The 14,995-nt window shown below is 54.9% G+C and overlaps 1 protein-coding gene across 1 annotated transcript in view; it reads right to left on the bottom strand.

Annotated features, from left to right (window-relative positions):
* Positions 1 to 7,731: 7,731 nt before the first annotated feature.
* LOC102843432 (mucin-2-like) overlaps positions 7,732 to 14,995 on the bottom strand; it is a 36,086-nt gene continuing 28,822 nt past the window's right edge. The window contains exons 12-15 of the mRNA XM_006893395.1: positions 14,633 to 14,735; positions 10,833 to 10,970; positions 9,104 to 9,279; positions 7,732 to 7,924 (exon numbers count right to left, since the gene is read on the bottom strand). Coding sequence (XP_006893457.1) covers positions 7,732 to 7,924; positions 9,104 to 9,279; positions 10,833 to 10,970; positions 14,633 to 14,735 — 610 coding nt within the window. The remainder of the gene's footprint in view (positions 7,925 to 9,103; positions 9,280 to 10,832; positions 10,971 to 14,632; positions 14,736 to 14,995) is intronic.

The raw sequence follows: 14,995 nt of genomic DNA, 5'->3' as shown, positions 1-14,995 counted from the left end.
TGTGTCCCTGGGGGCTGTGGGACATGGTCAGCATCCTTCACTGTCCTCCCATCCCCATGTGTCCCTGGGGGCTGTGGGACGTGGGCAACATTACAGTCCCTGGAGGCTAGTCCTCAGCTGCACTGAGCTTGGGGTGGGAGTTGGAACTGTGCCTCAGACAAGTCCCAGTGCTGCCACCGCTGGTCAAGACCAGACTTCCTCCACCCACCCCACCCCCGGCTTCTCACTGCCTGGCCTCCTGCCCTGAGCCCTCTCCCCTTACCCTGTCCTTCCTGTGGCCATGAACATCCCCACCCCATGACATCAACCAGTCTGTGTCACCAGCTCAGCCCACATGGTCTCCCTCAGCTGATGCCTGTGCACACATCCCTCCCTGTGCCTTGTGAACTTCTACACATCCTACAGGAGCCCCACCCCAGTCACCCTCTCGGGGATCTCCCTGCTCGTCCTGCCCCAGTGCTCAGAATGTCCATCACCGAACTCTCCACTGACACATTCCCCCCCACTGCACTGTGGCTAATCAAGGGAAGGTCGTATGTTGATGTCCAGTTCAGTGTTCCATGATGGGGGGGTCCAGGGGGACAGGGTACAGGCTCCAGGACGTTTGTCCTTCACCTCTGTCTCCACAGTTGAAGTGAGAATTGTGACACTGGTGCACTGAAGACAAAATTCAACATCCATAAAACGTAATTCCTTGGAGCTCTGGTGGCCTAGTGGCAAGAGGCTGCGCTACAATCATGAAGGCGCACAGTTCAAATCCATCAGCTGCTCCACTGGAGAAGGAGGGGCAATCGAACTCTTTCTGTACCAGTCGAATCTGACTCGATGGCACACAACAACAAAATAAAATTAATTTAAAAAAAAAACCAACTAAAAAACAACAACAACGTAATCCCAGAAAATGAAGAACAGAGGAGACCTGCCCCAAGTTCATAGAACATCTACGGGTTCCTTACAGCCAGTGGACGCCTGACAGTGAGATGGGCACATTCCCCACACTGGGAGAAGGCAGAGGTCTGCTCTCAGCTCTCCTCCAAAACCCAGCTGCAAGCTCCAGCCAGGGTGCAGAGGGTCACAGTCAGAACGGAGAACCAGCCCCGTGTGAGGGGGACGCCATCCCCAAGGAAGCCACCCCGAGCTGGCAAGTCATGCAAGGCGAACATGTAAAACCAGGTCCAGTTTCTGTGCACTGGCAGGGCCTGGGGGCTTTAACCCCAGCGCCACTGGGGCCTTTCACCCACAAGTAAACGCTGGCACATGTGCCCAAGACGGCGAAGCTTCCTCTCTCATACTTTGGAGTGAAGCTAGGTGAGGCTATTCCTTGGAAAGAGATTCTTGGAAAGGTGGGTCAGTGAAGGTGAGGAAGACCCTCAACCAGATGATTGACACCGTGACTGCAGCCTTGAGCCCCAGTGTGTCAGACGTCGAGGATGGCACCGGACAGGACAGGCTTCAGATCTGATGTCACAGGTTGTCAGAATCGTACCTGAAGGCACCTAACCTCCACACGAGCCCAAGTGACGTTTACAGCGGTGAGAAAGCTGACCTTGGCAGGGGCAGGCAGAGAAGAGACCACAACCTAACGGTCACACATACACAAAAATGAACACACAGCAGACCACAGACTTAAACACAAAAGGCAAAAAGAATTTAAAGAAAAACACCTGAGAAAATCGTTGGGGTCTAGGGCTAGGCCGGTAATACTTTGACTCGAATCAAAAGCATGATTCTCTTTTTTAATTCTATACTGGTTTATTTACACAGCTTGTATTGTTTTTCACACACACTTCCACCCATCAAATTGTGTGACCCTGGGATTGATGCCACTCCCACTCCTCTCCCATGATTATTTTTAAAAAGTTTTGTGCTTTTATTTAACTAAGGTTTTTGGAAGCAGGAGTGGCACCCACTTCCTAAATAACATGCCTCTGGAACCTCTATGAATTTTGATAAATGTCCATAGTTGTAGAGGGGCTTCAAGCCTTTTGTTCTTATGGTTGCTATTAGTCGTGCTTGACTCAAAGGCAATCAACAACAACAACAACGGTTTACAGAGAGGTTGTGTGTTTGTTCATTCACTGCTGCCTTTACTCCCTCCCTCACCTCCTCCTCCCCAAGTCCACTTTGCAAGGTACCTCTTGTTCCACGTCATTGTCGTGCACGTAGTGCCTGACCATACATTCCTTTCAGACAGCTCTTCCTGTCATCTGCTCCAAAGCAGTGCTTCCTGGACCATGCAAGATTTTGCCCATAGCTTCTCTCAGTATTACAAGTTGAGGCTTGAATTTCTTTCGGCTTGAGAAATGCCAAGTGAGTTCTTTCCTTTTTCTTTTCAGTCCAGTTCTTTGCACATTAGCCATTGTTATTGTTACGTGCCATTGAGTACAAGTCCTGGTGACTGTGTCAACAGCAGACCTGACCCTTGTCCTGTCCTGCGCCGTCCTCATCATGTCTGACACCCTCAAGCCCAAGGCTGCAGTCACTTTGTCAATACTGGGGTCTTCCTCTCTTTCGCTGTCCTCCATCTTTCTAAACATGATGTCCCTCTCCAAGGAACGGCCTCTCCTAGCAACGTGGCTGAGGTACGTGAGACGAAGCACTGTCATCTCTGCCTCCAAGCACACTCTGACTGCACCTTCCCCAAGACACTAACCATTAGTGGGGTGCAAATGAAAGCACAGTGAGGTTATCTCTGCACCCCCAGAACAGCTAAAATAACAGGGCCACCAAAACCTGGAGAGGGGAGGCAGAGACCACTGGGAAAACAGTCGAGAGGTTTCCTTCAAAACCAAGCTTTCATCTAGCAAACACGCAGCAATGACACTGGGTGTTTACTGCTGAGAAATGCACACACACGCACCCATGCTCCCACAAAGGCCCATCACAACTCTCCACTGTGACTGTTCCTCCCCAGAGTCTGCCCGCTGCCCTCAGACGGGAGGAGGTACAGCCCGCTGCCGTCCTTCCTCCTGCGGGGCCTGCTGGTGTGTGGTGCTGGGGAACCAGACCCCACATGGCCAGCTGAGCAGACACACGGGTTTCCATGACACTGTAACCATATTTCAGAACCCCCCGTCATAATAGGCTTCCGGTAGAAGTTGCTCTGTCAACCCTCCGAACCCACCGCCTCCTGTCAAGTCTGCCTGGGCAGAGAACTGCCCACGGCGTCCTTTGCAGAAGCCTCGGCCTTCTCCTGAGGGGCTGCTGGGGGCATTTTGAACCAGCAACCTTCTGAGAGGTCCTCAGGTGAGGGCTTACTCACTGCTTTACCAGGGCTCCGGGTGCATACAACAGGACAAAGGAAATCCACATTTAAAAACCAAGATGCTACAGAGACAGGGGCGCCGCTTCCAAGCCTGGCTACTGGGGCTTCTGGTACCGAACAGTGGATGCTCCTGCGTGGCCTGCCAGTCAGGGAAACCACCACCGCCACAAATCAGCGTCAGAGATTTGATATTTTTTTAAAATCATACTTTGTTCCTATAAATCATATCATACGCTTCTGGGGAGACCGGGGCTTCTCCCGCTATCTAGTTCCCATTACAGAGAGAACGCTGACTCGGCCTGGCCTTCAATTATCATTTTACAGAAGCCACAAGTCAGTCGTGTGACATTTTCTAATGGCAGCCGTTCAAAAACGTGGGCAGTGACACACACTGTCCTTTGGGGACGGCATTTCAATGGGCAAAAGGTTCCCAAGGGCCAGGAGTGCAGCTGCTTATTAATTCTTGGAGCCTGAAATTCTGACAGGCTTGTTTCAGGACATTAAAGGGCCTCTAGAGGAGTCGACTTTTCTTCATTCTCTTCCTTAGTTCTTACGTTTCTATTGGGCAAGTCCGCTGTCAGGGACCTCTCTGAATTACTGAGGAGCAGTGATGTCGGTTTGAGCGCTAAGGTGCACTTGATTCAGGTCATGGGCTTTTCAGTCACTTGCTCTGCATCTGAGAGCTGGACAGTGACTAAGGAGGACAGAAGGACTTGAGCTGTGGCTTTGGAGATGAGCACTGAACGTCCCATGCACGGCCAAGAGCACAAACAGGTATGTCTCGGGGGAAAATGCAGCCGCGGTGCCCCTTAGAGGCAAGGACGGTAAAGCTTCGTCTCAATACTCGGGTCACGTTGCTAGGAGAGGCTGTTCCTTGGGGAGGGACATGATGCTCGGAAGGGCGGAGGGTCAGTGAAGGAGAGGAAGACCCTCGACCAGGTAGATGGACGCGTGTCTGCAGCAACGGGCTCACCTCGGTGAGAGATGACGGGGTCGGCACAGGGCGGGGCGGGGTTCAGGTCTACGTCCACAGGGTCACTAGGGGTTGGAATCGATGTGATGGCACCTTTTAACAACACGTCTAACAGTCACAGTCACTAGTATTTTTTTTTAAATTTTTAAAATTTATTTTACTATTTTTTTTGTGTGTGTACTGTCAAATCAGACCTGACAGGTACAGGAGGAGACTGTCCCCCTTTCTCCAGCAGAGCATCTGGTGGATTCGAACCACAGGCCTCTGGGATTGCAGTGCAGCTTCTTGCCGCTAGGCCAGCAGAGCTCCCTAGCCACTAGTATTTTTTGTTTTTGCTTTTTTTTTTTTAGCCACTAGTATTTTTTACTACAGAAATATCCTAATTTATTATTTTTTTGTGTGTGTACCGTCAAATCAGATCTGACTGGTACAGGAGGAGACTGTCCCTCCTTCCCCGGCAGAGCATCTGGTGGATTCGAACCGTGCGCCTCTGGGATTGTAGTTGCAGCTCCTTGCCACTAGGCCACCAGAGCTCCCCTAGAAATATCCTAATTTAAAAATTGTTGTAGTTTTTGTCATTGTTCAGTGTCGTCTGGTCAGTTCTGACCCATCCTGACCCAGGTCCAACAGGACCACACTCCGCTGGGCCTGCCGGGCCCTCCCGTCGCTGGCTGGCTGGGACAGCCACCCCCTCACCACCACCCCCGGCCGCTGCAGCCTCTGCTCTGTCCACACGCTCCTCTTCACACTGCCCAGCTTCTCAGACGATCTGCTCAGCATAGACTGGGCGGGTGTGAAGAGCAAACACAATCCCGTCAAGCCCCCCTCTGCTGATTTTAAACCAAGCAGTGTTCCCTTGTTCTGTTCAGACAACTGCTTCTGCAGATGACTGGGTCAATGTCCACTTGACCACAATAAGGCTTCTGCGACTCCCATTCTTTTCAATGTTATCCGTTATTTGATACGATCCAGTCAAGGGCTTTTGAATAGACACTAAAACACAAGCAAACTTCCTTCAAGTATTTTCTGCCGTCAGTCAAGATTCACTTGGAATCAGCCGTGACCTCTCTCATTCCATGACCATTTCAATATCCAGCTTGGACTTCCGGAAGCACCCTGTCAACGGGCGGTCTCATGGCCTAGTGCTAAGAGGCTACACTGCAAATCCAAAGGCACACAGTCTGACCCACCAGCAGCCCCGCAGGACAGGCAGTCTCCTCCGACCCATTAACTGTCTCTGAAGCCTGCTTGAGGGCCGGCCGTGAGCCGGTTCCGACTTGCGAGACAACCACATCGTGTCACTACACTGTCCCAGTTGTCTTTAGTAAGATTTTACTGGCATGTGCTATTAATGGTATTGTTCAATAACATCCCCACTCTGGTGAACCTGTCTTAGAACGGGAACAAACATGGGTCCTCTTCCAGTCAGCTGGACTGGTAGCTGTTTTCCGAATGTCTTGGCGGAGACTCCTGGGCACACCCAGGGCTGTCTGTTTGCTGAAACACCTTACGTGACAGCCCATCTATTCCTGGGCCTTCTTTTTTGCCAGTAGCTTCGTGTAGCCAGAACTTCTTCCTTCATTACCACTGGTTCTTGATCAACCACTACTACCTGAAATGGTTCGTTGTCGACCAATTCTTTTTTATAAATATTAAGATAAATAATTAAGAAGCTGGACTACATGAGGAGGGCTGTGGCATCAGGATTGAAGACTCATCAAAGACCTGCATTATGCAGGTGACACAGCCTTGCTTGCAGAAACTGAAAAGCCTTGAAGCACTAACTGGAAAAGGTCAAAGACTTCAATGTGGATTACGTCACAACAGCTGGAGCAAAGACCGACGTAGCCAGGGGTTGGATTTGACTCGGATCCACGATCAGTGCCCGTGGAAGCCACAGTCAAGAGCTCCAGAGACATGGTGCATCGGGAAAGCGTGCTGTCAGGGACCTCTGGAAGGTGCTAAAAAAGCAAGGGGGTCTGGTTCAAGATGAAGGTGTCCCTGATCCAACCCATGGATTTTCGGCTGCTTCCTTTGCACCTGAAAGTTGGACAGGGACTCTGAGAGGCCAGAGAACAGCCCGTGCCTTTGAAGCGTGTTGCTTGGCAGAGCACTGAGCAGGCCATGGACGGACAAGGGAGCGAAGAGGTCTGTTTAGGGGAGGTGCCACCAGGGTGCTCTTAGAGGCCAGGACGATGAAACGTCGTCTCCCATGCTCCGGGCGTGTCATGAGAAGCGGCGGGTCCCTGGAGAAGGACAGCGTGTGCAGTAGAGACCCTCAGCCCAGTGGGCTGACGCGTTGTAGACACAACAGGCTGCAGCCCAGCAGTGAGCGTGGCAGTGAGTGCCTAGGACCGGGCAGGGCCCCCTCCATGGGACGCAGGGTCTCTGAGAGGCTGGCTGCCTTGGGTCCCTAACAACAATAAAGTGGCCAACTTGAGCATGGAGCATTCTTTCAACATAAGATGAGGTTAGCCTGGTGGTGTGGCGGTGTTTGTGGTTAACCAAAAGGTTGGCAGTTCAAAGCTTGGCAGGAGGTTGGCAGTCGGCTTGTGCACAGACAAGAGTCTCTGGGGCCCAGGGGCAGGTCTGCTTTGCTCTTAGGGTCGTTCTGAGTCAAACTCTGACCAACAGCGGTGCCTGGTTAGGCTTCTGGTTTACCATGTTGTTACCGTGTACCGTCAAGTGGGACAGGCCCATCGCTGACCTGCAAGCAGGTTTTCGGAGGTGGCTAATGGTACAGGAGAAGACTGGCCATCCTGTGACACGTTTCTAACGGAGAAGTCAGGGGTCGGGAGGACGGCACAGCACAGGGCAGGGCCTCAGCCTGCGGGCGGTCAGGTGGCCGAGTCACAGATGGCGCCATGCCACCTAACAACGGAAGGACAACAATTGAAGAAAATTTGAAATTTTTATTTATCTTTGCAGTAAGAACCGTAAGTAAAAAAAAAAAACAAAAAATAATCATAAGTGAACTTCAGAACCAGCTGTTAGCACTGGTTTCTACAAACTATTCCAACCGTGTCTGACAAACAGTAGTTTACGGAACAGTAATTATACAGGCGTTCATTGACGTCTAGGTCCTTCCCACAATAGAACAGAAACACTCAAGATTTGAATCTCTAAAATCAGGACACTACAAGTGGGGGCCTAGCAGCTGCGCCCTCCTCCAGGGCTGCAGGACACACTGGTCACTTACTGGACTGTGGGCACCCGGGAATTCTCTTATTAGAGATTCTGAGTGGCACCATCATGTCCTTTTTGGAGACTTTCTTTCTAAACAATTTGATAAACTGAAACTCGGGAGAACTCTGGGCGGGGCATCTGTGGGGCTGTGGGCCCCTGGGGAGGGTGCCCAGCGCTGTCCACTGTCTCACCACCTCTCGAGAGCAGACGCTGTGCCCTCAGGAGCCTTTAGCCAGGACCCGAGCACTGGCCAGGTTGCAGGGTCGGCCAGGTCACGGCCACCCATGCATGCAGTCTCACCGTGTCCCTACTCCATCTGCAGTCCTCTGGACTTGAACTCGATGTGGAGAATCTGCGACAGGCACCTCCCGAACTCCTCCAGGACCCGCTGCTCAGCCAGGCACTGAGAGCAGTGCTCCCTCTCAGCCTCCTCGCCCTGGGCCAGCAGGCAGGCACAGGCGGCCTCCACCACCTCCCAGGAGATGCAGGTGAAGGACGGCCTGTGGACAGTGGGGCAGAGTCATGCCAGGCTCGCCCTGGCATCCACCTGGCAGTCTCCTGCCCATGCTGCAGGTGACGCCTGACTGAGGACCGACCCCACACCTGCACACGAGCCAGGGCGCCCTGCCGGAAAGCTGGATGTGGGCGGCCCACTTCTGGGGACCAGGCAAATGCTTTAATCCCAGGGTCACACGCCTCCTGTGACCACAGCTTTTAGAAGAGTAGAGAGTATAAGAAAACCTGTAGGTTGTCAGCACGCCGTAACAGGAACCCATCAGCTGAGCCAGAGGACCCAGGCCCGGGGCCCTGCAGGGGGGGTGATGGACAAGCAGGACCACACCAGTCAGGCCTCGCTGCCTGCGCCCTGGGTCGGGTCTGCACTGAGCGCTGACAGCCAGGCTGGGCTGACCCTCCCTGAGGCCTGCGGTTACTGGGCCAGGTGTGAGGACACCTGAGGGGACGGCTGGCTGTGCTGCGCCCCCTGGTGGCCCAGGTTCAGTCTCCTCGCTGCGCTGCAGGGAGAGCTGGGAGCCCAGCTATTGCACCGAGCCCTGCCTGAAGGACACCCGAAATTCCGATAGAACAATGGGAAGTGGCACTGTATAAAAGCCAACGTGAGTGCTGGTTAGTCTCTGTAAAGAAAACTCAGGGACAATATCGTGGAGTGCCTGGGCCATGAAGCACCAGACTAATAACTAAAGGCTGACAGTTGAAGTCTGTTCAGGGACACCTTGGAAGGCACGCCTGTACACTACTGCTGACACACCAGGCCCTGGATTTAAACACAAGCTGTGGAACTGCTCTTGTTGGAGCAGCAGCCAAGGCTGCCCGTGGTCACAGGAGCTGTCGTCCCACCAAGAAGACGGCCACTGGCATCGCAGCCTGCCCAGGGTACCCACTCCAGCACGAGGACCTGCACGTCACAGCGACAGCAGCGTGCAGACCAGCCCTCAAGGAGAGCTCCGTGTGCCCGAGGCAGGGGCCTGTGCCCTTGCACAGAGCAGAAGGAAACGGGACGTCGAGAACAAGAAGGCTAGGGTGGGGGCAAACAGGACAGAGAGGTGGTCCCGGCAGAGGTGCCAGCCCTCCCTGCCCTCGCTCTGGCCCTGCAGCCCCCACCCTGTCACTCTCTCTCAGACACCCGTTTCCCTGTGAGGACGTGAGCTCCGAGTACCCACCGGTCCCTCCTGGGTCTGGGTGGTCCTGAGGATTTGGCTGGGGACAGGTGGGGGCTGCCTTCCAGTGCTCCAAGCTCCACGTCGGCTGGCAGGCTCATGAGTGTCACTTGTTCTGGGCTGTCTTCGTAATTTTTGCAGCCAACGCATTTACAGATAGAAGAACACATCATTTTGGCCTGGAATACAAGATGCGCCCATGTGACAGGGCATCCTACGCACCGCCACCAGAATCAACAGGTCCTAACAAGTGCACATCATCAAGAGTGACGAATTCTACTCTGGCCTTAAAGGGTATATGTGTGTGTGTGTGGGGGGGGGGTGTCCACGCAGCGTGTCATCTGCCGGATGTCATACAGGAGGAAGAGGAGGGGCAGTGGTGAACAGCAAGGCCGCATGGCCGATGGGCAGCACACTTGTGACAGGGTCCTTCTTTTTTTTTTATTTTTATTTTTGTGTGCGTGCACCGTCAAATCCGATCTGACTGGTACAGGAGGAGATTGTCCCTCCTTCCCCGGCAAAGCATCTGGTGGATTCGAACCGTGTGCCTCTGGGATTGTATTTGCAGCTCCTTACCACTAGGCCACCAGAGCTCCCCTGACAGGGTCCTTTTGAGGACACAGCTGAGCCGTTGCCAGCGAGGGCAGGAGGGGCAGGGGGTGTGCACACCGGAGACTGTGAGGCCTACATGGCTGTGCGTCCACGTGTGTGCAGGGGGCCCTGCCCCTCGCCCTTCACAGCAATGACAGTGTGGCTACCTTGGGGCAGGGCTGGTGTCCCCATTCCCTCCTCCAGCTTGGAGTCACGTCTAGGAGTCTGTCACAGTTTGCTCTGCACCCCCAGGTCCTGGCAGGTTTCTCAGGACTTTCTGTCCCCCTCCACCCCACTCCCTCTGCCATCCTCAGCCACTCAGAGACTAGGAAGTCCCTCCTCTCTTTCTTCCACATGGCTGGACCAGGAGGGAGTCAGGGAGGTTCCCCTGCCCTGCGTCAGGGTCCTGGGCTGGAGGACTGTGGTCTAGCTTGGCCTTCCAGTGCCCATCTCGGAAGCAGATCCTTGGCAGCTCTGAGCCCCGATGACCTGAGGACAGGCCTCAGGGGCTTCACTACTGGAGGCTGAGGGCCTCCTCCCTGCCTCCCTCCGTTCGCTTCATCGCAGACAGAAGAGCAGGCGGGGAGGGAGACCGTCATGGGGAAGGCCGGGCCCCGTGCCAGTCAGGCTTCCAGGGAATTCACCCGAGCCCCAACCCGCTGACCTCTACTCCTCTCGCTTGGACCGAGCTCTGTGGGCCACGGGCTGTGAACCCCCTCATCAGCCAGATCCCCAGGACAAGGTGCTGCAGGAGCCTCAGAGACTTCCGGTGTCCACTGGCCGCCGAGAGCACGTGAGGGGCAGGCAGGGCCACCTCATGTCCACTCGGAGACGCATGGTGAGTGGTCAATCACCCGGGTACTTCACGTGGCGTCAGGTTCAATTTGTGTTTAGGAAATAACACCAATGCACTGTGGTGGCGCAGGGGCTGCAGCAAGGGCTCGCGCACAGCAGCCACGGTGAGGAGGGGCCAGGACCCGGCAGAGAGCTGTCCTGGTCCCTGTGTGGGGACCCCACTGCACCTCACAACATCGTGGCTGCCCTTCGGGAAACTGGGGGGTAAGGTGACAAGGCCTGTCCTGTCACGCGCTGCAGGAAAGGTGTGCAGAGCTGGCCGCTGCCCTGCGCTGCGCCCACCCACCTCGTAGCACTCGCAGTGGCCCTTCAGGCAGCCCCAGCTCCTGCAGTCGCACCCCAGGCCGTGGCGGAGCTTGACGTCTCCCAGCCTCCTCGAGCCGATCTTGGGTTGGAAAGCTTCGGGGTTTCTGTCGAGGTACGCCTACAAGGAAAGGTGGGGGTATCACACTGGAGCAGTGTGTGCTGATGTGGGTACACAGTGTGTCCTGGATGTACCCCCACCTCCTGACTGTGTCCCGGACACCTCCCCCACCTCCTGACAGGACAGTGTCCATGGACATGCCGTATCCACCTTCAGCCTCCGATACCCTTGTGGTTCTTACAGGAACCACAGTCCAGTGTCCCTGGCAGAGGAAGGCACGTCCCCGTGGCGTGTCCGCTGAGAGGAGTCTGACTCAGAATGGCTTCTACTCACACCCTTGACAGAACAGGGTTGCGAGCGGCCCCACCGGCTGCCCAAGGCTCCCTCTTTGCAGGCGTAGATCAAGAGGTCTTGACTTCAGCCGAATGGCTGCTGGCTTTGAACCTCAGGCCTTCCAACCAGCAGCCAAGCACGCAGCCACTCTGCCACCAGAACGCCTTCCTCAGAGGTAAGCTGCAGCCGTGGCTCCTTCCGACGGGGCTCAGTCACGTGTGTTTATCGTAGAGCCGTTCCTCCCGTGCAACAGGGTTTCTGCCAGTATTTCCCCACAATTTTCCCTCTGATCACTGAGCTCACAGCACTGTAATAACCCACAAATGTCCAAACCCACTGCCCTTGACCGGCTCCACAGCGACCCTTCACGGTTGCTGTTTTCGGTGCCATCGACTCGACTAAGACTCGCTGAGACCCTGTGAACAGACCTGAGTCTCGCCCTGGCTTCTCTCTGCCCGTCATGCGCGAACCCATGGCGACCGTCCAGTGTCAGTCCGTCTTGCCGAGAGTCTTCCGCTTTCTCTGAGCCTCCACCCTTCCCGGTGTGACATCTTTTTCCCAGGACTGGTCCCTCCTGACACCACGCCCGAGGTGTGTGAGGTGTCACCAGCCTTGCCTCTAAGGTGCCCGCTGGATGACCTCCCTCCAGGACAGGCCTGTCTGTTCTTGGGCATTTTTCATGGACATTCAGCACTCTTGACCAACACCACGGTTCAAAGCCATCAACTCTCCTGTCATCTTTATTCATACTGTCCAGCCTTCAGACGCACAGGAAACAGCGAGGCGACAAGGCGGGGACAAGCGCTCATCAGCCTTCAGCCCTGCCCTTTGCCCCTTAGCTTACAGAGGCGCCCGACAGCAGATTCTCCCCAGGCGACCTATTTTTAAACTATGGCTGCCACAGGTGTTGATTGTGATTCCAGGAATATGAAATAGTCGACAATTCCATTTGTGTTCTCGATGCTGAGATGAAATCCATAGTGAAGGCCGTAGTCTTTGATCTTCTGCAGCAAGTGTGTCAAGTCCTCTTTCTGCGAACAAGGTTGTGGATGAGTCTGTGACCCTACGGAACAGAGGACAGTTACCTCCTCAGGTCTGCACGCTGCAAACCTCACTGGAAGCAGTCTGTGTCAGTCACTTGAGGGGCTTTCTCCTCCTGACTCCTGCCTCCCCAGCATGCAGACTGCATGGAGGACCCTCTGTGGAAGAGGCTGTGCCCACTTACAGCTGAATCAGGAATACAGGAGAAGCAGCTGTGTCCACTTCCAGCCCCATCAGGAATACAGGAGAATCCCGTGACTTTGTAAACATGGTTTCTACACTCTGAAGTGCAGGGTCCCCGTACCCCGCAGGGAAGCTGCACCCTCTAGTGCAGCTGAAGCACTGTCCCCTGCGTCAGATGCACAGGTCCATCCGGCCCAGGACTCCAGGAGCACAGCACTGGCCCTAGTGGCACAGAGGTTAAAGCACTGTGATGTGAAGCGACGTGTGAGCGGCTTGAGCCTCCCGGCTGCCCCGCAGGGAGAGCTGCTGCAGTCTGCTTCTGTGAAGACCCATAGTCTGGGGGCCCTCGGGGCGCCTCCTCACCCCGACAGGATTGCTGGGAGGTGGCAGCATCTGCGGGGCAGTGGTGCTTTTCTGGCACGTGTCTGCTGTTGACAGTCGGTATTTTTGTTTGCTTGTTTTGTTTTTTTCTTTTTCTTTTCTTGTTGTGTGCCATCAAATGGAATCCAACTGGCTGGCACAGGAGGAGATTGCCCCTCCTTCTCCAGCGAAGCATCTGGTGGATTTGAACCACGCGTCTTCAGCATTGCAATGCAGCTTCTTGCCACTAGGCCACTATCGCCCCTGACAGTGGGTAATTTTAACTGATACACTGATTTGCCCATTTTTCAAGACTGTGTTGGCACAGGACCCTTGAAGTCCGTGAGTACTGGTCCTCAGTGGGGTGGCCCAGGAGCAGGTGGTGGTTCCACACCCATCTGCGCCTCTTCTCTGGCTGTCTTGGAGATACAGGAAGGCCCACGTGTGTGTGTGTGTGTGTGTGTGTGTGTGTGCGCGCGCGCAAGGTGACCTCTCGCCTTCAGCACGATGGCCCACAGGGCTGTCTGAGGTGAGGCGGATCCCCCCCTTGCCCCCAGAAGCTGGAGGAAGGGGTGGTGGCTGAGCTGGTGCCCGGGCCCTGCCTCGGATGGCACTGTTGGAAGCTTTCCGGGCCCGTAACACGACCCACATGTCCCAGGCCCACACCGAGGCCAGCTGGACATCACGTGTCCTGCAGTCAGGTCATTCTCCCAGGACTTTCAGAGGCCTGCTATTTAAGAAGTGGATACCAACACTGCTTCCTTGCCTGTCTTAATCTGGGAGCTCCACTAAAACCTGTCCACCCTGGGTGCCCCTTGTGGCACTTGACCCACCAGTTGCACAGCTTTCACCATCACAGCGACCCTCAACTTATCTCAGGACAGCAAACTGTCAGACAGATGCTGTACCAATCAGAACAATGTTCTTCCTAAAGACAACAAGCTGACAACTTGGTTTATAACTTGAATAGCAAATCAGTCTTGACACCACTTCTGATCACTTGCTGTGTATCTGAGACTGGACAGTGAATAAGGATGACAGAAGACTTGATGCCTTTGAGCTGTGGTGGTGGCGAGGAGCACTACACATCCTGTGGAGACCAGACCACCATGTCTTCGAGCAGGTGCCGCCAGAGTGCGCGTTGGAGGCGAGGATGGTAAAGGCTCGCCTCACATGCTCTGGGCCTGCTGCGGGAGGGGCTCTTCCTTGGAGAGGGACACGATGCTGGGGAGGGAGGGGGGTCGACGAAGGACCAGGTGGATTGACATGGTGCCCCCACCATGGGCTCTAGTGTGTCAGCAGGTGTGAGGTTGGCGCAGGACAGGACAGGGTTCAGGTCAGCTGTTTATCGGGTCGCCATGGGTTGTGCTCGACTTGAAGTCAGACCATTGCTGCGAGTGGCTCCACCTCTGATATCAGTCACCCACTGTGTGGTGAGAAGACGGCTGTCTGAGACTTCTGTGCTCATGAGGGCCCCGTCTCAGGTCAGCCCCACTATCAGGACCAGGCCAGAGTCGAGGTCTATTCAAAACCGTGGGCTTTCCTGATATTGAAATCAGCACACTCCGAAGAGGGCTGAAGGAACTGGTGGTGCAGTGTGTCGGGCTGTAACTGAAAGGTCAGGGGCCCAAATCCATCTGCTGTTCTACGGGAGGAAGGTTTGCGGCTCAGGAGGCCTGCTGGGAGGTGTGGCAGCCCTGACCTGAGGCCTGGGGTTCGGCTGTGGTTTGGAGACAGCGTCAGGACTGTCTCAGCCGTCTGCAACACTCTGTAAGTGCACCCACCAATGTAAAGGCCTTTGTTACCTTGATGGCCTTAAATCGTTCTAGCTCATGCCGTAAGTTGTTGCAGTAGTTATTGCAATTGCAGTCGTTGCAAAAGTCTCCGCTGGCAAAGCAGTCACAGTACCTGCAGAGGAGGACAGTGTGTCAAAGGCACAGACGCATCAGGACACACAGACAGCACACTTTGGAGAAGGATGTGGCCATGCACGTGGCCGTGACACAGCAGCTCTCAGGTGGAAGTCTGACTCTTTGGTGTTGATGAGGATGGCTTCCAGGAGGAGCTGACAGGAGACCAGCGGGCATCACTGCCTTCCGGGCACAGGAGGTACCACTGCCGCCCCTTCCTGACGGTGCCCACTGGGCTCCATGCCCTCCTCCCTGTAG

This window comes from Elephantulus edwardii, unplaced genomic scaffold, assembly GCF_000299155.1.
Source record: "Elephantulus edwardii isolate Elephantulus edwardi_28Jun2011 unplaced genomic scaffold, EleEdw1.0 scaffold00126, whole genome shotgun sequence".
Taxonomy (NCBI): domain Eukaryota; kingdom Metazoa; phylum Chordata; class Mammalia; order Macroscelidea; family Macroscelididae; genus Elephantulus; species Elephantulus edwardii.
The sequence above is the reverse complement of the archived record's forward strand: the minus strand, read 5'-3'. Positions and strand labels throughout refer to the sequence as shown.